Raw genomic sequence first — 24,147 nt, forward strand, 5'->3', positions numbered from 1 at the left:
TACACACTTTATTCTGATACAAAATTGAATTATTTTAACAAATTTTAATCCATTATGGACTATACTGAAATTTTAAATTTCCATGCTATTTTAACTTGTTTAACCACAAGTTTCAAGATGTCAGCACACTAGCACCATTGCTCTCGCAGTCTTTGCCAGTTATACCATTTTATTCTGTTTCCAATCTTGCCGTATTATCTTCTACATGAAGGCCATTTTTTTCTTCTGTGGAGATACTTGGATTACTTTAGTTCAGGAAAAGCTAATAGAGAGAGATGTCAACCTGTAGCACCCACAGCAGAAAAAGAATCATCCGTCAGATATGTGAATTTCAGTGATACTCAAGATTTTACATGCTCCACACAATTTTAAGATACACACACTTGTCAGAGACCACAGACTGATTTATGAATATTCCACCTCAGTGTGGACAATACACGAAAACCACGTTAATGTCTTAAACAAGGAAATAAAGACAGCACATCAGAACATCACACAAATCATGCTTGAAAAGAGTAGGAACCTTAAGTATTGAAAAGATATAAAAATTACGATGCCATGTTTAATTTTGGTGTTTTGTAATAGCATAGTTACCTCCATCAATCTGGGTTTTGGGGGAACTCCCTTCTCTACCTGGAAATATCATTTATGTTATCAAGTAAACTTCTGTACAACTATAGCTAAGGGACCAATGCTTTGTTAGTTTTGCATCTTTACATCCCCATCTCCATTTAAAGGTGCTACTTTCAACAGAAGCCAGATGGCCATGAAATAAAGTTCTTAACTCTTAAAAGTGCCTCTTGGACAGAGATACAATTGACCTAGTACTCCCTTAAGAGAGTGTTTATTTTGGTAAAAGTTATTTCTGAACAGATTTCTATAAATAACCGAATTTAAGCAAATTATCTTAACAAGAGTGTTATAAATCAAACTAAACAATTCTAACAGTGATTATCTGTTTCTGTGCATGGTGCAAAAAGACCCACCCAGAGCACACAAGTCTGCAGCAATGCGAAATCCTCTCATATTAAAGAAAAGTAGAGCTTTATTCTGTACACAGGCCTAGTACCAAGGCAAACTACAAAGTTTTTGTTAAAAATTAATTTTGTTACATTTGCAAAACACTCTTGGCACCTGCAGTGCTCTTTGGAGTAAAAAAATCCAAAGAGCACTGCAGGTGCAAGAGCATTTGTACCTGAGGGGCAGTGCTGTTCCCCATTACGTTGCTGCACAGGTGCCTGAGGGAGCTCTGCCAAGCAGAGCACACCTTTCCCACTTTTAGGCTTAAGAAAGGAAGTTCATCACCTCAGCAACAAGCTGGCACATTACACTAAGGCAACGTGATTGTACAGCAGTTTCAGACTTAGGCTCAAGCTTAGCTAAGCACAAACTTGTCTCTATGTTTTTTTACAAGTACATGCAGTTATCGTGAGATTTTCAATTAAGTAGCTTCTGATTTTATTGAAGTCTCTGTATGTTACTTCCAAATTAGTTAACTCTGTATTACAGTCAGGAATTACTTTCTGGGAGTGTACAGGCAGCAGGTAGAAAGCCTAAGTACTTGAAGCAGTTTGTGAACATGCCTCTGCCTCTGATAAGGCAGGTTCCATTTGACTACTTTCAGAGCAACTGAAGTATAACCAACACTAAAATAGAAATTGTCTTCCTAAGAATGCACAGGCTCAGAAATATATTGGGAAGTTTAAACAGATGCTGAAGCACTTTATAAAAGAACCTGTAACAATCAAAGATGCAGAAAAGGAAATAATACATTTCCAAGACTTAATACACGTTCCAGTCTGTGTAAAATCAGGACAGCATGAGAAGTTTTTATTGCCATTCCATTTGCCTGTACAAATGCCATTGTGATTTCAGCTGGGTATCATGACAGTATTAGCCTCAATTACCCTGCCTGAAAGCCCCCAGAATCTGAAAGGGAGCTCTTGGATTTGTACAGGTAAATACAACATCACCTGGTAAGCCAGGATCCACTAGCTAGGAGGGAAATCCCAGCTTGCACCAATACCAAGCTCTCTCCCAGAACAGGTGGCAAGCAGCAGCAGGTCACAGCTGCTGAGAACCGTAGAACCACTTCAGTGTCACTGCCTTCCTGGGCTTCTCTGCAGCACCCCTTTCCATGACAAGGCACGGACAAATTTCCCCCACCCCAGCACACTCCCCAGTAACCATAACACATTATTTCAAAACATCAACTTGTCTTGTTGACCTCAGACACGAAGATTTTTTATCTGCCAGGAACAGAAGATTCTTGAACAGGAAGTGTGCCAGCAAGCAGCATTCATCCAGAACAGAAAACACTGGATGACATGTGCTGGAATATTTGCTGCTTAGTACTTATGGCTTCCCTTGATATTAACAGACTGTCAAAAGGAAAGCCTAGAAGGAAATAGGGGTTAAAGACATTTTACTATACACTACAAATCTTACCCAGTCAGAAACCTTCATTTGAAGAGCATGTGCAAGACATTCCCCATTTTGTCAAGCAGCAGCTTCTCATTCAACCTGAAAATTAAAGAAATTACTCTTACCTTGTTAAAAAACCTCCCACCACTCTTTATAATTCATGAAAAATTTTAAAGGCAAACCTTACCTATGCTCATTGCCCTTCCTTTCAGGTCTAAATGCTAGACCTATTGATTTTGAGTCAACTCAAGTAGCTATCACTCAAGGAGGCTCCAAAAGGTGAAGAACTCTTGCTAGACTTTCTTCGATATTTCAGCTGTGATAAGCAGATTTAACTAGCCTTGGGAAAGCTGCTCACTATCAGCACAGTATCTTATTCCTTCACTTTTCTGGAAGTTGAAGCTGTTGCTCCTGCTGCCTTGTCATTCTTTAATTAGGCTGACTTCTCCATACTCAATAGGCTGCTGAAGTCCTGTCTTACGAGTCTCCTTAGCAATGTATGGATCAAAGAAGTACATCCTAGGTTCTGTAAAGCTGGCGGATCACTGTCCTCATGGCTTACACTTTTCCACGTCACAAACAACAGCTAAGCTACCCCACCCACCTACAAAGCGGTCACTTACATCCATCTCTTAAAAGGTTGCATACAGATCTTGTTCATAAAGTTTATTATGACACTATTTTTCAAAGTTAACATTGTAGTCACAGTACAGCTACAAGAGGCCCTGTTAAAAAGAACACTGTCAATACATTCTAAAAAATTTAGAAATACCAGATCAATTGTCAGAAGGGACATCAACCCCATCCTCCAGTTGTCCCTGCAATCAGATGCAGGCCCCCAGGTGCAAGTCTACGCATCTTCTAGCATAGTGATGTACAAAGCAAGTCAGAGGTCAGGTGTCTCACTCCCTAGTGAGGTTTGGTTTAGTTTCCCATGTTTTCAAACTCCAAAGGGGTTGTTTAAAAAATGCCTTTATTGAAGTACAGCCTCCCCCCCACCCCAAGCCCAAATGAACAGGTACAACAACAGAAGCATTCACTAAACCACCAATTCTTGCTTTGAGATCTTTCAGAACTCCACAGACAAGAATAAGCAGACTTTGAAATCCATTTTTGAGGCTACCATCTTGACACTGGTTCCTTGTTTTAGCGTACTGCAGTCTAAATACACTCCAATAACAGCGTTTAAATAACATGTTTAATTTTTTTCAAACAACACACTTATTTTTCTACCACTTCTTAAAATTATAATTCATTAATATGACTGATTATGCCTTAAGCCATTTCATACATCTTTGCAGATTCATTCCTACACTGGAATTGCATTTACCTTATACTGCACATTGACCCAGAAGTGAAACAGGTGTGAGTAATTCCAATACATATTGCCAAGTGTCTGAGTATTTCTTTTATTGACTGGGTCCCTACTCTTCTGAGTCTGAATTGACAGCAAGCACTGGCCTGGCAATAGTCAAGAGAATTCACATCAGATGAGGATAGCACAGACTGCAGTGCCTTAATTTGGAGGTCAGAAGTGAGAATGAAGTACAATTTCTAGCCACATGTACTGGTCTGATTTTCTACTCCACTGCACCAAATCCAGTTGTAGCACACTACCATTCTACCTGTGGGAACTGGGGACTGTAGCCCTCTACGTTCTGGGAGTGCTTCTAGTCGGTAAAATACAACTAGATCGTGTTTCATCTTTGAGCTCTCAGCTGAGCACACATGTCTGCTGGCAAACAGGTCAAGGACTCTACTATTAAAGAGCCCATGGGGAATGGGCTTTTGGAGCACATTACCTGGGACTGTCAGTGATTACACCTGTGCTACCCTTGGCTCCCAGTCAGAAGCATGTGTCCAGAAAATTGCCTTGGGTGCATGCAAGAATGTATATAGCCATTAAATTATTGAGGAACATACCTATTACTCTCACTATGATACCTCATTTAATTGAAACAGTGCAGTCTGGTGCAAGGGAGAAGGAAATGGGGACAAAGGGGATGAAAATTCCAAGCCACCCTCCCCAAAGTATAGTTTTATTGAAACAGAATCATTGTATATCCCAAGGAAACAGGCACTTGATTCCCCCCACCTTAACTTCTCGGGAATTACAATAAATATAAAGGTAAAAAGCAAATTTTTTTCTCTCCACCCAAGACTTAAACAACTTCAGTTATCCCTTATGCATCTCAAATGAGACGGGAGACAGCTTTCGTGTGTCTAAAGTTGGTCTTGTTAAAATATTTATCATGCCTTATTTTCTTGAAGCGCTAGTACTAATACAGAACTACAAATTAAAAAAATATGCACAAACCAAAAAGTAATTTGAAGTTTTCATTAAGATAAAGCTTAGTTCTATGATTCACAAACACTAATTTGAGTAACTCAAATCCTAGTTATACATCTAAACAAACTATAATGCAACATACAGATGTTTTCCCTCTGTATGCCTATGTAACTCATGTCAATGACAGTTACGTATATACACTGAGACTAGACCCTTAAGACTGCAAATCAATAGGTGTTTCTATTGTTAACTTTAAATTAATACAAAATAGTAATTGAGAAATGCATTTATCTTCTCTATTAACTAACAAGGAAACACCCTAAACTACATTTCAGTTCTGTTATAGAGTTCTCTGTACTAAATGTGGAAAAACTGAACTACACAAATATTGAAAAGTTAAAAATTCATTGATTTGTTTATTCCTGGTACCACTACCACAATTTACAGGGCAATATACCTGATGTAATGGGAAAATAAAAAGAAAAAAGAAAGACAAAGCTACAACAGAGAAAGACCTCAGGAATGTACATCTAATCGACACTACATTGCATGAATCAATAGCTGCACTTTTTGCAAACTGTGGCTATGACAGTCCTGATCAAGAAGGGTTTCCTGTTTAAGCTGCAGTAACTTTTCTGACTATGGATCATCGTTCCTTCTGTGGCAGATTTTACAGTTCCTCTAATTCATTTGGGACGACTGTCTCAAAGTAACCTGCAGCTTTCCTGACAACTCCTCGCTCTCTCTCCTGCTAAGAACTGTAGCCTGTTGAATACAGGATAAGAAAATTATTACTCTCAGTGAACAGTTGTACATTATTAATCATCATTATAAATATACAGTACACCTACCCTTTTTCTAGTAGCATTTTTAGAATCTTCTACCACCATAGCCCCCACTTCCACTTCCAGATCCATAACCACCTAAAAAACCAATGTGTATATTTAAGTACATGATCAAGAATGGATTTTAACTCAAAAATATTTTCTGTACAAAATCATACTTACCACCATAGGGACTGCCTGAACTTCTGCCACCAAAGCTGCCACCACCTTTCATGGGACCATAGTTAGACTGCTGTTGTCCACTGTAATTGCCAAAATCATTGTAGTTTCCACTTCCACCATAATTACCTAAAATAAGTAATTTATAAAGCCTTGTTTGTTTAACACCTAGGACACAAAACTCACCAAATTCCAATACCCAATGTAAAAATAAATTGTAGTAGTTTAGAACAACTTAAAATTAAATTCATGTATTTTGATGCTACCTCTATGCAAATGCACAGGTAACAGAAGACCCTTAGTATTTTTACCATTAGAAATTGGTATTTTATTGGAGATGAAACACATCCCATTATAAGCAGGTTTGAGTAGGCAATTTGATGTGAATCTGATAGGCCAAATTAAGGCCCCCAAAATCAGAAAACCGTGAGTTTCACCATTGTTCTTCTACTGTACAACTCTGCAGGGATGGATGACAATAATGAAAATTACAATTTGTTCACACACAAAAAAAAGACAGAATTGTAATGGACATGCTGCACAGAAAATCAGAAAGTACAGTAAGATATACAGCAGTTTTTGCAGCTTAACTCCTCAAATTTGGGGCAAAAAATAAAAAAGCTTAAAATCTGTTTGTAGTTCTCACAAAGGAGGATGTGATCTACGTGTTGTGAACTGGTATCCAAGGACAACATACTTGAAATGCTCAAAACCACTGAAGTTCCTATATTCTGCCTCCACACACAGATTTATAGCCAAAGCCTTTTGAAAAATACATCCCTGGCAAAACAATGTTGTAGTTTATCAAAGCTGATCCCCATGGAAAAGAACTTCCCTTAAGCAATATGGCCTTCTACATTAAAACCCAGACATACAACTCATTTTGTAAATTACTGTATTTCAGGCATTGTGAAACGAAACCTAAGAACAACTGATGTCAAATTAAAGCTGGAATCTTACCACCACCAAAATTTCCTCCTTCATTGTAGCCATCATATCCTCCTCCTCCTCCTCCGTATCCACCACCTGGGTTTCCATATCCTGGTCCTCCACCACCACCATAACCTCCTCTGCTGCCATAGCCAGGACCACCGCCATAGTTGCCACCTTTGGATAAAAGAAATGTCAAACTTAGCACACCAAAGCTAAATACTGGTAAGGAAAGATGCATTTAACAAAAAAACCCCAAACCAACACACTTGTACAATGAAGATGTCCCACAGCACTTTTCCTTTATTATATTCATTGTGGCTGCATGATTTATCTAAACTACTTAATTGAGAAAAAACCCATGCTTATAAAATCAGGACCTAAGTAATTCATTTCATGCTACTTCCCTCATCCCTTTTTGCATTCTGATAATTGCATTTTTTAGCCTTTTGGTAATTGCAGAATTTCTCTTCAGATGCATTTTGGATACCCATCCTAACTGCATCACAAAAAACATACCACTGAACCACAAGAAGTCTTAAGAGCTTACTGAAAACAGTTATTTACTGCTTTATTCAGTTTTAGTCATCTCAACTAAGAATCTTCACTGAACTCTCAATAATAAGCAGCTCGCTCACAACCTTATGATATATTTTTAAAGGGCAAATACAGACTAGTATTTTTTCCACCCATCATTTTGTGGGGAGAAGAAAAGAAAATGAACTCTTTACAGCTCTACAATGCAGACATTTCATTTTCATTACTGGTATTATCACATTATCACCAAAACAAACTTTGCTTCCAAGGTGAAGGCAAGACTTACAGCTGGTTCTAACATTGGGGGAAAAGAAGTGAACAATACACTTACCATCACCAAATCCATTGTATCCGTCACCACCCCCAAAGCTTCCTCTGCTCCCACCACCGCCACCACCACCCCCATAGCCTCCTAGAACACAAACAGATGAGAATGTTTTCCTGAACATGTTAACTGTTTAAGCCAACTGACAGAGAAAATAAAACCAAAACCAAAATGTAAGTAATTTTATAATACTATTCCAGCCATTTACCTCTCCCACCAAAGTTTCCTCCTCGGCCAAAATTCCCTCCACCGCCTCCGAAGTTTCCACGGCCCATGAAGTTGCCTGAGCCACCCCCACGACCTACAAAATATTTCACTTGAATTACATTAATTGAAAACCTGTTACACAAAATAGCTATGCACAACTACAACTCACCTCTCTGAGAGCTAGCAGTCTGCATCTCCTGTTTTGAGAGCGCTTTTTTCACTTCACAGTTGTGTCCATTTATAGTATGGTATTTCTGAACTACAGAAAATAGCGAAAAATGAAAGTTAGAAATCACATCATTGCAATATGCTGTAAAACTCTCACAGAAAGTTACTATAAGGCATATGCACACTGAAAAGTAACATAAAGTCAACCCCATCCTTCACAATAGTAAAGCAGCTGATTATGCAACCATTTCATTCCACACAGTGCTTTTCTGAAATCTTAACACTATCTGCCAAGTCATTTGTCACTGAAGAGCTTACATACCAACAATTTTATCAACTGTATCATGATCATCAAAAGTAACAAAAGCGAAGCCTCTCTTCTTTCCACTCTGCCTGTCTTCCATGACCTCTATGGTTTCAATCTTTCCATATTTTTCAAAGTACTCCCTCAAATTATATTCTTCTGTATCTTCTTTAATTCCACCAACAAATATTTTCTTTACGGTGAGGTGTGCCCCAGGCTTTACAGAATCCTGCAATGCCAAAAATGAAATTCAGTGCTTAAAGTAGTAGGCAAAGATCAGAACATGTGGTTAACTGGAACACTAGCTCACCTCCCTGGAAACTGCTCTCTTTGGTTCAACCACGCGTCCATCAACCTTATGTGGTCGAGCGCTCATGGCAGCATCCACCTCCTCCACACAGGAGTAAGTCACAAAGCCAAAGCCTCTGGAACGTTTTGTTTGGGGGTCTCTCATCACCTGCAAACACACAAGGAGGCACTCTGTATTTCTGTGCCACTTTAGCTACCCAACCCTTTCAAAGGCACAAACTAATAACAGAGCCTTTACCACACAGTCGGTGAGTGTGCCCCATTTCTCGAAGTGCTCTCTCAAGCTATCATCTGTTGTTTCAAAGCTCAGACCTCCAATGAACAGCTTTCTCAACTGCTCTGGCTCCTTTGGCTCATGGCCCTACAAAATGAAAAAAAATAAAAAACATATATTGAATACAAATTACAGAATTAAAATTTCAGCGAATTACTAGAAATTATTTGTGCACATTATAACTACAAATAGGTGAAATACATTTACATAAAAACAATGACTTCTAATGGGTTTAGACAGCAGAATAGTAAACACTTAATGAGGTGTGATTTTAATTAAAACACTAACAACTTAAAGAGCACTAAAATGCAAACAGTAAAGGAATTTCAACATATTAGGTAATTTAATTGCTCCCCACCACCCAAAAATGCATTCATTCTGTGGCTATCTTTGAGCTGCAATTCACACTGCAGGGACTGGGGATGAAGCACTGCTGGATAAAGGCAAGTTCTAACACTTTATGAAGCATAAACATGCAGATCTAAAAAAAATTTAAGGATGCAGTACACAAGGAAAAAAGGCTCGGGCTGAGTGTCTACTCTTTGAGGATGTCCATTTTGAAAGGTTATCTTTATACATTTTTATGGAACATATCAATACTCAGTTCCTTTAAATATAAATTCTGTACTTTGATAATTCTACTACTGGAGCACATGCAGGCAAGATAGTGTAAATATGTATGTGGATTTTAGTGTTATGGGAAATACCTCTCAAATGTGAGACAACCTATGTCTTACAGACAAGAAAATGCCCTAACAACTCATTAATGATCAGCAGTGGGTACAAGTACCAGGATAAGACTGGTAACCTGGCAAGCATCACAGAACAAGCAAGTTTAACAGCTCCTGGTAACACTGCCTATATACAACCAGCCATATTTTAAAAGGTGCAAATTTGCAGATCCCAGTCTTCTGTTAAATGACTGAAATGGGTTTGAGAGTACAATTGTGTTTCTGCTCTGTTTCAGTGCTGCACTTTTTTATTAGACAGGGAATTCCCCCATACATTTGACGAGGAGTTCACAAAAAATTGTTTCACAACTGCCATTGGCAGAGAAGTCTTACCGGACTTCTCTGTTTAAAAGCAACCAGATTAAAATCTCATTTAGCAAGTGGGTACTATCTGTGCATGTAAGACACTCCACAAGGGGCTGGCCAGCTATGCTGTGTATGACTTCAGTTCTGCAGCATCAGTTAACAGACTTCACTGCTGCAGTCCATTAAACCAGAGTAGATGCAGCATTCTCCTGATGTGAACTACATAAAAACAGCCACAGACTTCTATCTGTAGACATTCTGCTTCAAATCTGAAGTGCTTTAACCTCTGTCACAGCGCTGGGGCTGGCCAGGAAAGCTTAAACCCCTTAGAGAGTGTTTTTGTATTATACAGTGCTTCAGCAAACCACTGGCTTATAATACTTAGGTTGTACTACAGCAAACAGTAACTAAGATTATGAAAAGCTGTCTGGGAGTTAAATCTCTGTCCTTACACCTGCTGAATTTTGTTAGACAGAAACCCAGCATTTTTGATTACAGCTTACTCTTTAAAGCTTTGTTACCTCATGATCACCATATAAATCAGTAACAGTCAATGGTCCCATAACTACAAAGTAAAGCTTCTAGTGCCTTCCAAGTAGTCCAGACTACAAAGGCATCAAAAAAAAAAACCTCCCTTCTCACTACATTGAAACTTTAAATTTTATACGATTACACACCTACCGCATATAGAAACTGCTTTAGGTCAAGTGTCATCTCTTGCTAATTCCAGTTTTTAAAATCTACTGACAATTTTTAGTTGGGTTATGTTAAAGCTGGGGACACTAAGCATTTCAAAACTCTTGAACAGGTACTGAAAGACATTTATTATGTGAAGCTGTGAAGATTAGACTCCTTCAAAATCAGAAACATATGTAAGGAAAAACTGTCAGATTATTTACAGTTCTCTGATATTATTCAAGGCTATGAGAGTTTCCAGCTAATAATTCAGAGTGCTTTTACCTTAAAAGAATAACCACAGAATTGTTCAGGTAAGGAGTAGTGAAGCTCTTTCTTACTTATTATTATTACGTGCATGAGAACTGCTGCTCTCACACAGAGGAAGAACACCTGTTGTTACAACTTCTCTGTTCTACTTGATAAAAATTATCCTTAGGACACATACATGTAACAGGAATTATGTGCAAAAAATAGAAGGCAGTATTTTCTTTAAAGAATGAGGGAATCGGTTTTTTAGGCAGTTTGTTGTCACTGGGGTTTTCAGACAAGACTCTCTCAGTTGTTCTGTTTAAAGTTATTTCTAACAGCAGTCTTTCCTGCACAGAAAATCCTGCAAAGCACATCTCTCCACCCTGCTCTATCAGAACCAGGCTGCCTCCTGCTCAGCTGACACGCCAGGAGAGCACGCCATTTCGCAGCACTCCTCTGGCAGGAGTGGGGAGAGCAGCTGCAAGACGGTCCAGCCTGCCTTTAGTCAGCAAGACACTGTTTCTCCCCCATAGCTGTCAGAGGGGCTTCCAGACACATTACACCGCTCTGCGGAGGCGGAAAACTTTCCGTCTGCCCCGACTGCGGCCTTCCCGCCCCCAAAGCCCAAGCGCAGCGCGGGCCCGGCCGCCTCCATTTTGTGCTCAGCCGCGGCCGCCGCGCCAATATGGAGGCGAGGGCGGGGCGCGCGGCCGGCGCCGCAGTGGCGCCATGGGCGGGGCCCGGCCTGCGGGGCCCAGGGCGGGGCCGGCGCTGCGGGGGCCGCGGGCCCCTCCGCTCGCCGCCCGCCGAACCGCACCGCGCCTCCAGGCCCTACCGGAACCCCGACACCCCGCGCACTGTAACTGTACCTCTCGCCGAAGGCGGGGGGGAAAGACGGCAGCTAGAACCCCCTGGGATTCCTGCAAAAATCCTCCTCTTTGCGGAAATCCTGACACCTTTTGAGACAAAGCTACTGCACGTACATACTGCTTTCTATGCTGAGGTTGCCAGCAAGTGGAATTTCCTATGGCAGGGGTTTTGGATGATCAACCTTTTGGATTGCAGTATTTCTCTCTGAAGGCACATTTCGGCTGGAGCTTTCCCATGCATTCTGCCTGTGAGCAGCAGCAAATGCCCACAAAATGCCGGTCACCAAGGCCACCCTCAGCTGTGGCTGAACCGAGACCAGCCTGTCCCCAGGCAGCACAATCCCAGCCTGCCTTCTGAAACGGGAAAGCTTACAGGCCACTGGGGCCTCAGCAACGTGCCCTGAGAAACTTGTTCTCTAGAAACTCAAGTTTTTAAGATCGTTGCAGGGCAAGCTACTTTTGTGAACTACAAGAGGTTATTTAGTATGCAGCTGACCGACCCCGTTACACTCAATTCAAAGTCCAAATGAGGGCGAGAGTTTCAACATTCCTCCCAAAAGGACTTTAAACACTGTATTTCAATACAAAATAACCATACACTACCAGACACATGCAACTGGGACAAGGTTTGTTCAGAATTCAAGTGTACAGGCCCTCCCACATTGCAGTAGTGTATCATTCCAGAAAATAGCTGGTTTGAACTAGCTAAAATATTCAGGCAACCTGAAAAAATAATGTTAGAAAGCAAACAAATCCAAATAAATGAAGATAAAATGCCGCCGTTATATGCTATATAAGCACTTTTAATACCCTTTTTGCTGACCTTAAAATTATTTTCTGAAGGGTATTAAGAACTTCCCCCCTCCCACTTCCACACCCTGCCCCAAAAGTAACTAGCTCCCATCCTCCCAAAAACAGCCCCAACATCTTCTCTATACTACGCACCTTATTCAGTCTACGGTATTTCTGCTAGAAGCAAAAGAAAACAGTTATTTTTACTTAGTACAGCTCGCTTTCATTTGCAGTGACTATCAGGCAACCATTAAAAAAAAAAAAAAGGAAAAAAAAAAAAGCAAATAGGAACCTGTCTTCATTCCCACTAAAAACAGGACTTTTGAAGGTAGAAGTAATCAAGTTCCTGCTGATACTTGGAGGATACATAAATAATTCCACCTTGCTTTAATCAGAAACATACATTTAATCAAGTCTGTTACAACAGAAAGCTAGGCAAGCAAAATTTCCCCATTAGGCTTAACACCCCACCCCTTAGAAGTGTATGTAATAAACTGCAATTTAAAGTTACTCCACTAATACGGGGATGAAGAAGGTAGAAAAAAAAAAGATAGAAACAGTTAACTTGGGTTTTTTTTATTTTTTCCCCTTAAAACTACTTTATTTTGAATAAAAAAACTCATCCTCTCACCTGTGAGGATCGTCTTCCTTTCCTCTTGTAGTCTTCCACTTCTCTCTCTTCCTTAATAGCAGCCATTTTGGAAGGGTACTCTCTAACTCGGCCTTTCTTTTAGATCTAGGAAACCTAGAAAACAGGTTGGATAAGTCAGTACTTACCCCAGCTCCTGTGACACAGGGCCCTCTCTGCTGCAGTGCACAGGTGCAGCTTTGCAGGAAGAAATGGGTTGAAGTAGAAAAAAAATCCTTGAAGTATTTAAAAGGGTGGGATAAAAAGCCTCAGGCTACTCAGCTAACAAATGAAGAGAGACATAAAAGAAACATCTGCTATCCCAGTCAAGCTCACTACACAAACTAATGCTAAAATCTGTAGCAAACCTTTGTCTATTACTGTCTGACTAAACTATTTTGAGTACAACTGATACAGCAATCAAATTCCACTTCAATATCCAAATCCACTATGTAAATTCTGCTTCTCTGGAGTTTTAACCCCCCAAAACATGTAACATTTTGTAAACACTGCTTATTAGAACTTTCTGATGACTACCTCTTGTAGTCAGCTATCCAGCAGTGTGCAACACTAGAGGATGTCTTATATAGTTCCTGTATTAAAAACTACTTTTAACTAGTAGTGCAAGAAGCCCTTGCTGATGCTAACTTGCAACATCAAGAACTGCTCTCCTCAGGAGTCTCTTCACTATCTGCATTACTTTTCCTTCCCTATTACATATTTGATTACTGCCCTGTACTATGTAATCTATGTCCCATTACAAATAAGAAATCTTTTACACTGTAAGCTCAGTGAATGAACGCATCACTACACATTTAAACAAAAAAATCATGCACCTTTGGCTTTTTTTCTAGAAAACTTTCTAGGATCTTTCAGTTGGTTCTAGTATTAATGTATTCATTTATCTCTGGCCAATATTCATTACTACTTTGGATGTTTCTTGAAGCTTTATTACAGTGGCCAAAATGCAATAATGTTAAGTACATTACAAATGTGCTGCATTTAAAAGCATAGATATTTACAAGATTAGGTGTACTTCTGTGATGGGTTTGTTTGGGTTGTGGGGTTTTTTGAATGTTTTCTTCCTGCAAATTTTGCTCCTGCATGTGGAAAGGCAGGCAGGTCTCTACCAATGAGCAATACACGCTGTTATTCTAAGTGCAAATTCTTAAACATAACTTCATGTTAAAATTCAGCTTCAAATTAAACTCCACTGTGAAATCAGGAGTATCACAATTTAATGCATTAACAATTTAAATAGTTTCATTAAGTAATGTCAAAGTGTTTGTATTATCTTCAGTTCCTGCTTCACAATGTTAAGGCTGCTCTTGAAATCCTTTAAATCAAACATCAGTTTGACTTAAGAGGTATTAGGATATTAAGTACTTCAGCTGAGCCGTCAGTTTTTAAAGTCATGTTGGGGAGGTATGAAACAGAACATTAACACTTTAAGGGATTTCCACAAACTAGCTATACAGCAAAATAAAGCTTTAGGAATTATTAGGAAGTAAAGGAATAAGCTTATTCAAATACTTTTTCAAAGTAATGGAAAGTATGAATCCCTTTCTGAAGCTGCTATCCCCAGCGAGGCTCCACACTGGCCAGCATAAAGCTCCTGGGCATGGTCTCTGCCCCAATGGCCTCTGAAGGCCTTAAGGGTTAAAAAGGAGCTGTGTTCTTGAAATGCACACCATCAGCTCATGTGGAACACAGCCCTGCTCTCACGGTGGTGTCCTGAACGTTAAGGCTGACAGCACCAAATTTTAAACTCTTATCACCAACAAAATACTCTATTCAACTCTGACTACTCAGAATACCTTTACCATTAAACGCTAGTTAATAAACTAGGATTGAACAATCATATACTGCAATTTAACTAGAGAATTTAAAGTAGTCTCCGAAGAAAGCTTTAAATTATAAGGATAAAGAAGTCACCAGGACTTGTCTCATTATTCACAACGCTGCTCTGTCTCTTACAGCAGACAAGAAGCTAACAGAGACAAACCAGACATTATGAAGATGGAAGTTCACCATCCAATCAGGGAATACTTAGGAAATGCACTGGTCTTTTCTACAAGCAGCTGAGGGTGGATTTAAAGTGCATACAGAAGGCTGTTTTACCAACCCTAAAAGTTAAAGCAGGAAAAACTGTTTCCCATTTTTAAGTGTGTTGGTAGTGTACCCCCAACACCAATAGGAACCCTCTATACCTGATGTGATAGGTTCCCAAGCTTTAGTGAACCACTTCAATGCTTTGAACACATCAGCCCTCTCAGTTATTAAAGCCCGAAGCAACTAAAACAATTGCTTACATGAAAAGGTGTTTTTAGCTGCTTTGGTTAAGGGATCCACTTTCTTCTGTTTTTAATACAGGAACAGAAACTAGTGTGAGCTGTTGGTTTCTCAGATCTTAATTTCTAAGGTTCCAGCGTTCAGTGAAAGGAGCAAAGATTAAAAAAACTACCACACACACAAAAAAAACCCCACTATTTTTGCTTGCCATACTCTCAAACACTTGAGCAAAGAACCTTAGTTGAAGAAAGAAAAGCAAGGGCAGAATATCATTACGATTTCCCTCAAAGTAGGGCGAGGATGATTTCACTAGGTTTGTGCAGACTGCTTCATGCTGCCCACCAGGATCATGGCAGAATGCCACCGAAATGTCCTGGGTCTTCTGCACGTGTAGTTGGGGGAGTGGAGAAAAGGAAGAGAACTCTGTAGTTTTCGTTCCCCCACCTCCCCGGGCAGCAAAGGTTCCTGGCAGGTTTTAACTCCCTCTGGGCAGGAGTACGAGACACTAGGGAGGTGCTACAAAGTGTTGCAGCAGTCCTCTGCGAAATGCAGCGTACTGCAGCAAACTATTTTAATGCCTCTAAAATCTGCTTAGAGAAAACTGAATGTGTAGAAAGTGTGTTAAAGAATACCCCTGCCGCACTACTCCGAGTACCCTACGCTGGAGGGGGGTGGGCCGGGGAGGGAAGAGGGAAAGGAACACAGGGAGGGCAGAACAATAACGCACGCACTTGTAGGGCTCGCCTCGCCCCACTGCAGCCCGGACACGCGCGCCTGTGTTTCGGTGTCCCCTGGATTGCTGCGAAGGGCTCTGCCGTCCCCAGCCCTGCCCCGGACCGAGGGCCGAGCCCTCACCCGCGCGTCGGAGCGCTACGAAATGGCGGCCGCAGCCCGCGGGGCCGCGCGGCGGAAGCGCCGCCTCTCCCGCTCCCTGTCTCTTCCTGCCCGCGCCGCCATTGCGGACAAACGCGGCGTGTCGCAGGCGAAAGCGGGTCTGGACCGCGGCGGGAACGCCACGACGAGGCGGCGGCTGCGGGAACTGCAAGGGGCTCCATCACATATTGCCGCCAACCACCCCCTTCCCGCCGCGCTTTCCCGCCAGCGGGCTCGGGCGGAATTAAAGCCGTTCCAGCTCCGCGCGGCAGGAGCCGCCTCCTCGGCCGATGGCGGCGAGCCCCGCGCCCCGCGCGCAGTTACCTCCATTTTGTGCCTGGGCTCGGCCAGCGCCAATATGGAGCCGGGCGGGAGAGGAGGGGGGGGCGCGGGGGGGTCACGTGGCGGCAAGGCGGGCTCGGGGAGGCGCGCGCGCTGCGGCCGTTACCGCTTTTCTTCTCAGGGCCCGCCGCCCATCCCCCCCTCCTTCTCCTCTCCCCCTCGTCCGCGCGGCGCCTTCCCCGCCAGAAGGACAGAAAAGGGTCGGGAGCGAGGGAAGGTGGGGAGAGGGAATGTGCGGGGAAGGGTAGGGAGGGGAGGAAAGAGAAAATATCACCGTGCCGGCGTTCAGCGACAGCGCCTTCCCGCCCTCGTCGGTCCCACGCCGACCGCCGGCCCCGCGCACAAACCGCCGCCCGCTGTGGGGGTGGCAGCGCCGGCGCAGCCGCGGAGGGCGCGCGGGGTGGCCCCGCCTCCCCTCAGTGGGGACGCCCCCGCCCCGCCCCCGAGCGCGAGGGGCCCTGTGAGGGAGCGCTGTGCGCCGGGCTGCCCAGGGCGGCATCAGGCGCTTGGCAGGAGAGAGAGAGGGAACGGAGGAAATGCTCTGCCTACAGGGCACAGCTGCGGCAGTATCAGGGTGTGCCTGAGGTGCACAGCACCTTCTAAGAGAAGTTATTTGTCTCTGTGTATCGTTTTACGCTGGAGATGCTGCAAGGACGCAGCTGAAGATCGGCTCTCCAGAGCTCGTTCAGCGCTCACCCTCAGAACTGAGCGTAGATTAGTCAGTTTCCGGATAAATGCCAAAACAAATCCAAGCAGTAAGTTTCACACACTTCCCCATTCAGAGGCATTGCCTGTAGCTTTGAATGGCGCTTGTCATTATAAACTAGCAAAGACAGATCAGGAGAAAAGGGAATTCTGCGAGAATTTCGTACAGGACGCAGCATAGTTAAGCACAAATATTTAAAATGTCTCCTTACCGGAATAATGGTATCAGAAAAAGCAGTGTTATAAAAATTTGCTATTAAAGTAACCCACCACATCAAAGTTTCTTCAGTCTTGGTTATCCTCTCATAAGTACCAGTACCTATTTTAGTATGATGACCTAACCTTAACAGGAGTTGGCACTTACTCCTTTAAAGATATCTTCATCCTATGTAAAGGAGTAAGATAGTTGATGAGGTTTTACCAAATCACTGGAAATTTAGTATTAGCTGTTACTTTAATTTCTTTATTTTAGCCTGATGTTTCTAAATAAAAATATATAACCATCCACACAAAAGTTTCAAAACCTGTTTGATTAACTAATTTCCCTACTGCATAGAGAAATTCCCAACAGATTTAGAAATGCTCACTGCTATCATGTACAAGGATTGAAACAAGTTTTTACATCATTTCTGTATCTTTGAGAAGGTAGATGTCTACACAGAAAAAAACCTGAAAATCCCATAGAACGTCAGCTATTCTTTGCACTGAGGCCAAAGCCAGGAATTTCTCATCTTCCTTTTCTCAACAAAGTAAACCACACAATTTAACTTTATATTTAAAATAAAATTCTTCCTGTAATTTGTCCTCATGCCTCTGTTACTCTCAAGTGACAGTACTGGGAGACTCTCAATGGCACTAGCTAAATATGTCTCTTAGTTTCAAAGGTTTTGTAGTTTACACAGGAGCTGCCCCACCGCATTTGAAGAATTCCTTTATTAGTTTAATAGTCATTCATTTCACATCTAACTGTTACTCATGGGGGCTGATTGTCTTGCAGTTCATTTGGTTGCACAGCCACAGGCAGATCACATTTGAATTCAACAGTTCCAGTTCATGATCAGCCTCCCCTATGTGTAATCAACTGTACAGAACGTAATAATCTTATAATACTGTGCTTACTGCACTGAAATAAAAGACAAACCAGTAAATGAGGGAGACGCACATTTTACAAAGATTCACTGTTGCAGATGAAAATGATACACAAGTTTGAGGGCTTAGATGAAATTGTAATTTTGATTTCAGGCAAACAGTTTTCTGGTAGTGAAGTGCTTTCAGGTTGTCTAGTAAAATATTGCTCCCTGGTTTGGGTCACCCATTTCCTTAGGTGAAAACATTTGAAACACTCATATCTGTCCTGGCTCATGTAGTTTCATCATCAGATGAACTTTCACATTATGCAGCAGATGCAGCATTGGTCATCTCTGCAGATGGCTAACATGCTTTTCTTTTTGCTAGCAATGTTGCAAACATGTGCTCTCCTCTTTGTAAGCCAAGTGAACAACAGTATGTGCCTATTTAAAAAAACAAACAAACAATAACAGTGGGAAAGGCTTTTAGCTTTTATATATTTATGTGGTTGAAATGTCAGTTTCACTTCATTGTCTTTTTTTGTTGTTGTTGTTGTGGGTTTGTTGGAGGTTTTATTGTTTGACTCTTATACAGCATTTGTTTGTGAAGTGAATCCTAAAGTAGGTAAATATTGTTGGTAAAACTGTCCAAAGTATTTTTTAGTATTACACAAAGTTTAAGATGTGAATATGAAATTGATCTTGAACTCTAGTCTCCAGAATAGTAATGTTAATGGAGTCAATTCACTGAACTAAATACATTTGCTATAAAACTCTGAGATTGCACAAACAAATGGACTCATTATTAATTATGTGTTAGTACTGTCCTAGTTTTGAACATGGAGTTGTCTTGGCCATATTTGCATTCCATACTTTAAAAAGGATGCAGACTGCAATTTTGATAAGAAGTCCAGAGTGCTACACAGCAAATAATTCATGTCAACTTCAGGGTAGAAATGGGATATATTTAAACATGGACAAGTGTTACTGGAGACACTTGCCAGTTGTGCAAGCAACTGCAGCTTCTGCTGTCTTCTTCATTTGGAAGCAATTGTTTTCACCTCTGAATTTGATTTAAATTGCTGAGCTTTGCTGAACAGAGACAGGATAATATACTAAGGTCTGGTAACATTTTGGCAATTCTTGCATGCAGTGCAGGGTGCATGAAAACACTTTACTTAATTAATTGAAAAATGCATAGAGCCAATACACTGATTACTTTTAGTATGATTATGCTACGGCATTTGCTTTATTTCAGTAATTGTTATAATACTTAATAGATATACACAGACATATACATCTGTATACTTGTATACACACACACACTCCAGAAAATCCTTTTCCACTTCAGGCTCTGCCAGCCAAGTGTCCTGTGCCCCAGAACTCTGGCAGTCCCTGCAGGACTCAGTTGCAGGGGTTTGAGAAAGCTTTCTGTCTGCCCCTTCCCATGGAGGTTACAGAATGCATGCAGACACATCAGCTGCTTCAATATGTGCTCTCCTGTATTTTAATAATTGATAAGGAGTGCTTGAAGTAATACACCAGTGTGTCCATAAGTGAGTTTGAAATTAAAAGATACATACGTTTATACCAGCCTGGCACAGGTTTAGTAATCCCCAGCAAATATTTTGGAAATAGCACCAACCTCTTGTGACTGTGTCATTCCACTCCATCTGTCAGAAAACTTAGATCAATTTTCCGTGACTGCTGTTCCTCAGGAACTATGTCTGAGAGCTGCAATGCAGGAAATGAGAGAGATCAAACCATTTTTAGCAGCTAGCTCAATTAGAAATACTAGAAAACTTTGTATATTTCCCTTTGTATATTTCGGGTTCATTCAGGGTGACACAATTGCTTCTTTCTACAAATTGTATCTCTATTTAAAATGTTTATTTTTTACAATGTGTTATATTTGTACCAGATATGTAATATGGAAAATAATCCTGCATTTTGGATTGCTATAAATAGGAATAGTTTCCTACACACATCTTTTCTCTTTTTGTTCTGCTCTTCTTTGTATGTTAATTAAATCTTAACCTATTACATTCTATTTTATTCCATAACCTGCTATGTCTGTGTTTTATCTGAATTTTCAAAATTTTATTTTCTTGAACCCTTCTGACAAAAATTAAAGAAAGAAGTGTGCATTAGTGGTGATACTCGGACCAACCAAACAATAAAACCACTAGCAGTGAGGAGAAAATAGCTTGCTGAGATGCCATTATAACAGAGCTGGCTCTGTAACTTGTTCCCAAGAATTCCACATTTATTGTCCAGGTCTTAGGATAGGAGGAATTCTGTTACTGGCAAAATTATGCCGTGGACAAAGTGTAAGGTGACATGTTGAAATGCCATTGTATTAAAGGAGCTTACTTGAAATAAGGAATCATATGCCCAACAGCCTGGGCTGCTTGATTTACAAAAGGCTCTAGGGTAAATTTAGGGCTTTCTTAAAAGCAATATTCTTTCTTTATGCTAGAATTTTTTTTGTTAGCAAACATACATTTTCTTTAAATGTAGATTAAGTAGGAAGGAGTTTATGTATTGCTAGCGGAAAAAAGAATGTGATTTACAGTTGAAAACTCCAGGTAAAATGGAGTTTAATATGCTATATTTGAGATGCCAGGACACGAAGAGTCAGCTGTTCTAAAATTTGTGCAATAAAATCATCACAGCGGGGGAAAAGGTGGGAAAAAATGGCAAGATTTTTAGAATGATTTTAATTGGGATTCGCTTGTCTACACAGGAATGAAGAAACCCCTTGAGATGCAGACGAAAGAAGAAAAATGGAGGATGTAGCAGGTTAGATCTCCTATTCTTGAAATCAAAATTGTAAAAAATAATATATACTAATGTTTGATCTTGAGTGTTCATTCTTTGTTACTACGATTTGCAAAACAGTATTTAGAAGTAATTGTACAACTAACTGAACATTTAGTATTATTTGGTACATTTTATTAAGGCGAGAAAACTGCAGGTAGATTTCCTGCTCGTGTCCGTATGTGAGCAAGGGAAATAAATCTTGTTCTTCCCCGGACTGCAATGCAGATCTGGCTCTGGGCGGGGTTTCCATTTCCGCACGGCTCCAGCACATGGGCAGCGCTCAGCCAATCGCGAGCGCCACATCTGGCACTGCGTTTGTGTGGCCCTCATTGCCTCTGACTGCTGAGCAGCAGCACCTCTCGCTTCTCTTTTTCCCTTCTTTTCCCTCTCCTAAATTGAATTTGCACACATTCTACAGACGGTGATTTATGCCAAACATGGTTATAACTGTTTATCTGGTACACACTGTGGCTACCCTAACAGCTAGTTTGCCAACATCTGTCACAGACAGAATAAAAAAAAAAAAAAAACCAACAACAAAGCAGGCTACATAGATGATCCTTTCCCTGTACTTACTCTCCATGCTATGCTCTAAGCTGCTGGGATCATGCTTTTTGATAACATGGTATGCTTTATCTGTTTGTAAATTGTTCTTCACTTTGAAGTATCACACTCCCTTGCAAGTCAGATGCTTCAAAATGCATTGAATTGATTTTTTTTATATAATTATTTTCTGGTCTGTTGCTGCTGAAAAACAGATTATACTTTTTATAAAAATTACTTGAGATTTTTAGATTACTGTGATATAAAGACATATGGACAGTTCTTTATATATAGAGTGAAACATATGTGAATAAGGTTATGCCTTTCAAAAGCTGTCAAAATAAATGTAAAATTCCAGAGGGTACTACCACATGTGCTAATGTTTGCATTTGCAGCAGGAACTAGGAACTTGGAATTAAGGCATATCTGTTTTTTAAAAATCAAGTCTTTATAATGAATTCCTTACAAGTTTTCTTTTTTTTTTCACTGACATAGAAATTTTGTATTTAGTTAGAAATAGGTATTGCTAAATACAAAATATAAAGCCCTAAAATATGAGGGGTTATCCTTTGAACCCATATCATAAGGATTATAATTGTTTCTGTCAAGAATCTTAAAATTCTTTCTCCTTACCTTTAAAATGGTTGTACTGACCAATACCAATGGAGATGCTGGGCAAGTAGAATAAAGCTACAGAAAATGTCAAGAACCAATCTACTCATTATGGCTGATTAAATCTCTTAATTAAGAGAAATATATTGAAACTGCTAAGAGAATATAGCCAAAGGTGAGGAAACTGCAGCTGGTAGTAACTCATTTGTACATTCAGAGACCTCAAGTGTACGAGCTGATGTATTCCATGGAAAATTGTGTTGTTAGTTTTAAAAAGGCCCTGTAATGCCTGTAATGCTGTCATATTTACCAGGGAAGTGGCTATACATGCTTGTTTACCAAATATTGTAGGTCACGAGCAATAAGCACGATTTGAAAGTGCTGAATGATGGAATAATTTATGGCAATATATAACCTGATTACATTTCTGCCTTCAGGACAAACATGGTTGGAATTCATTGGCCATATTATTAATAATTTTCTGTGTGTTAATAAGAGGATGATAATGTAAGCAGATGGATTATGCAAGAGAATTCTAACATAAGGACAACTATCTAATTCAGAAGAATGTATTAACATTTAACTTTTAAACAAGTTACTTTGTATAGGTGGAAACACAATTCAGATTTTAGGTGTTCGTAATTTGCTTTTGGAAAAATGACAGAAAAATATTTTTTGTGCAGTTTCCCCAGAAACCTGTCACTCACTGAAATGTAATCTAAAAACTAGTACATTTTTAATGTTTGCAGCCATAACATTGTTGTAGTTTTATCATATGCATTTAACGTGTATTTCATCAGCCTACATTATCTGGGTGTCAGAGGACTTGGTATTAATATCTGCTACCAGATATAGTTAAAATGTAGTTTGATTCTGTGCTTCTCAAGGAATGTAATAAACCATCTAGAACTGTCTGCAATGTATACCAAAAACTCTGGAAAAAGGTTTTAGAATTGGGAAATCAGATTCTTGTCTGATAACTGTACTTTATTCTGGCTGAGGATGAGGCCTGGAATCTGAGGAGACACGAGCAATTTGCAGATATTGTTCATTCTGTTTTCTTTCTGGGTGCCATTTCCAAGGTTTATTAGTAAAATCATGCAGGTGAGTGGGTCTGTTTGCTTCACTTCAGTGCAGCCACCTCAAAGAAGTATCGTCTGGGACTCTGTGACATCAGAGTTTCTTTTTAAGTCTAGTCAACCTAAAGAGCTCTACTATTTGGAACACCAGCTGTAGTTGTGCCACAGAACTTCTCCAACTTTTACATCTATCAGTATATGGGATTTTATTTAAAAATAAAGGTGCTTATAACATGTAAATCTAGAAAACACACAGCTTGCTATTTCTGTAAGTTAAAATTGTCATTATATCTGAACAAGAATTAATTGCTTTTTTATTCCCTCATACAGACATGTGCTTACCCTCCAGTACCTGTTGCTTTTTCTTCCATCTTGTGAAGTTAGCTATGGGATTAAATTAATTAGTTATTTTTATTTCTGTTCTGCATTCTGCTCCCAAACAAAGCCTCTGTCTTGCCTATTTTTTTTTCCATTCACACCCTTGCAGTAGTTTCAGAAAGCAGACTGATGCAATTATATAGCACATCCCAGTGGAAAATTAGGACTACTCTGTTAGGCCTCGAGCAGGAACGCAATATTGCAGGCTGACTGCTGGAAACCACAAATCTTGACCATTCTTGCAAAACTTGTGATAGGAACACAAAGAAGAGTATTATTAGCCAGTCATAGAGTACTAAATTATACATGACTGCAGCACTATTGAAACATCAGCTACCAGCCTAAAGCTCTTCCTTTTTCTGTTTAGTTGTCTTTAATGGCAAGAGGCAGACTTTCCTTGTTTGACCT

At 40.3% G+C, this 24,147-nt stretch overlaps 1 protein-coding gene across 4 annotated transcripts; it reads right to left on the bottom strand.

Annotated features, from left to right (window-relative positions):
- Positions 1 to 3,075: 3,075 nt before the first annotated feature.
- HNRNPA3 (heterogeneous nuclear ribonucleoprotein A3) lies at positions 3,076 to 16,882 on the bottom strand. 4 transcript variants are annotated; one of them, XM_058809159.1, is made up of 13 exons: positions 16,807 to 16,879; positions 13,029 to 13,142; positions 12,551 to 12,574; positions 8,737 to 8,859; positions 8,500 to 8,646; positions 8,208 to 8,418; positions 7,887 to 7,976; positions 7,719 to 7,826; positions 7,517 to 7,597; positions 6,679 to 6,825; positions 5,722 to 5,847; positions 5,566 to 5,637; positions 3,076 to 5,479 (listed from the first exon to the last, which is right to left on the bottom strand). In XM_058809159.1, the coding sequence occupies exons 2-12, from the start codon at positions 13,092 to 13,094 to the stop codon at positions 5,585 to 5,587; spliced, it is 1,176 nt and encodes a 391-aa protein (XP_058665142.1). In that variant the 5' UTR covers positions 13,095 to 13,142; positions 16,807 to 16,879; the 3' UTR covers positions 3,076 to 5,479; positions 5,566 to 5,584. The 4 variants fall into 4 exon arrangements, with proteins under 4 accessions (XP_058665142.1, XP_058665143.1, XP_058665146.1 ...); XM_058809160.1 differs by having other exon boundaries at positions 7,719 to 7,811; positions 16,807 to 16,877; XM_058809163.1 differs by lacking the exon at positions 7,517 to 7,597 and having other exon boundaries at positions 7,719 to 7,811; positions 16,807 to 16,882.
- Positions 16,883 to 24,147: the final 7,265 nt, after the last annotated feature.

The sequence above is a fragment of the Ammospiza caudacuta genome, chromosome 8 (assembly GCF_027887145.1).
Source record: "Ammospiza caudacuta isolate bAmmCau1 chromosome 8, bAmmCau1.pri, whole genome shotgun sequence".
In the NCBI taxonomy this organism is placed as follows: domain Eukaryota; kingdom Metazoa; phylum Chordata; class Aves; order Passeriformes; family Passerellidae; genus Ammospiza; species Ammospiza caudacuta.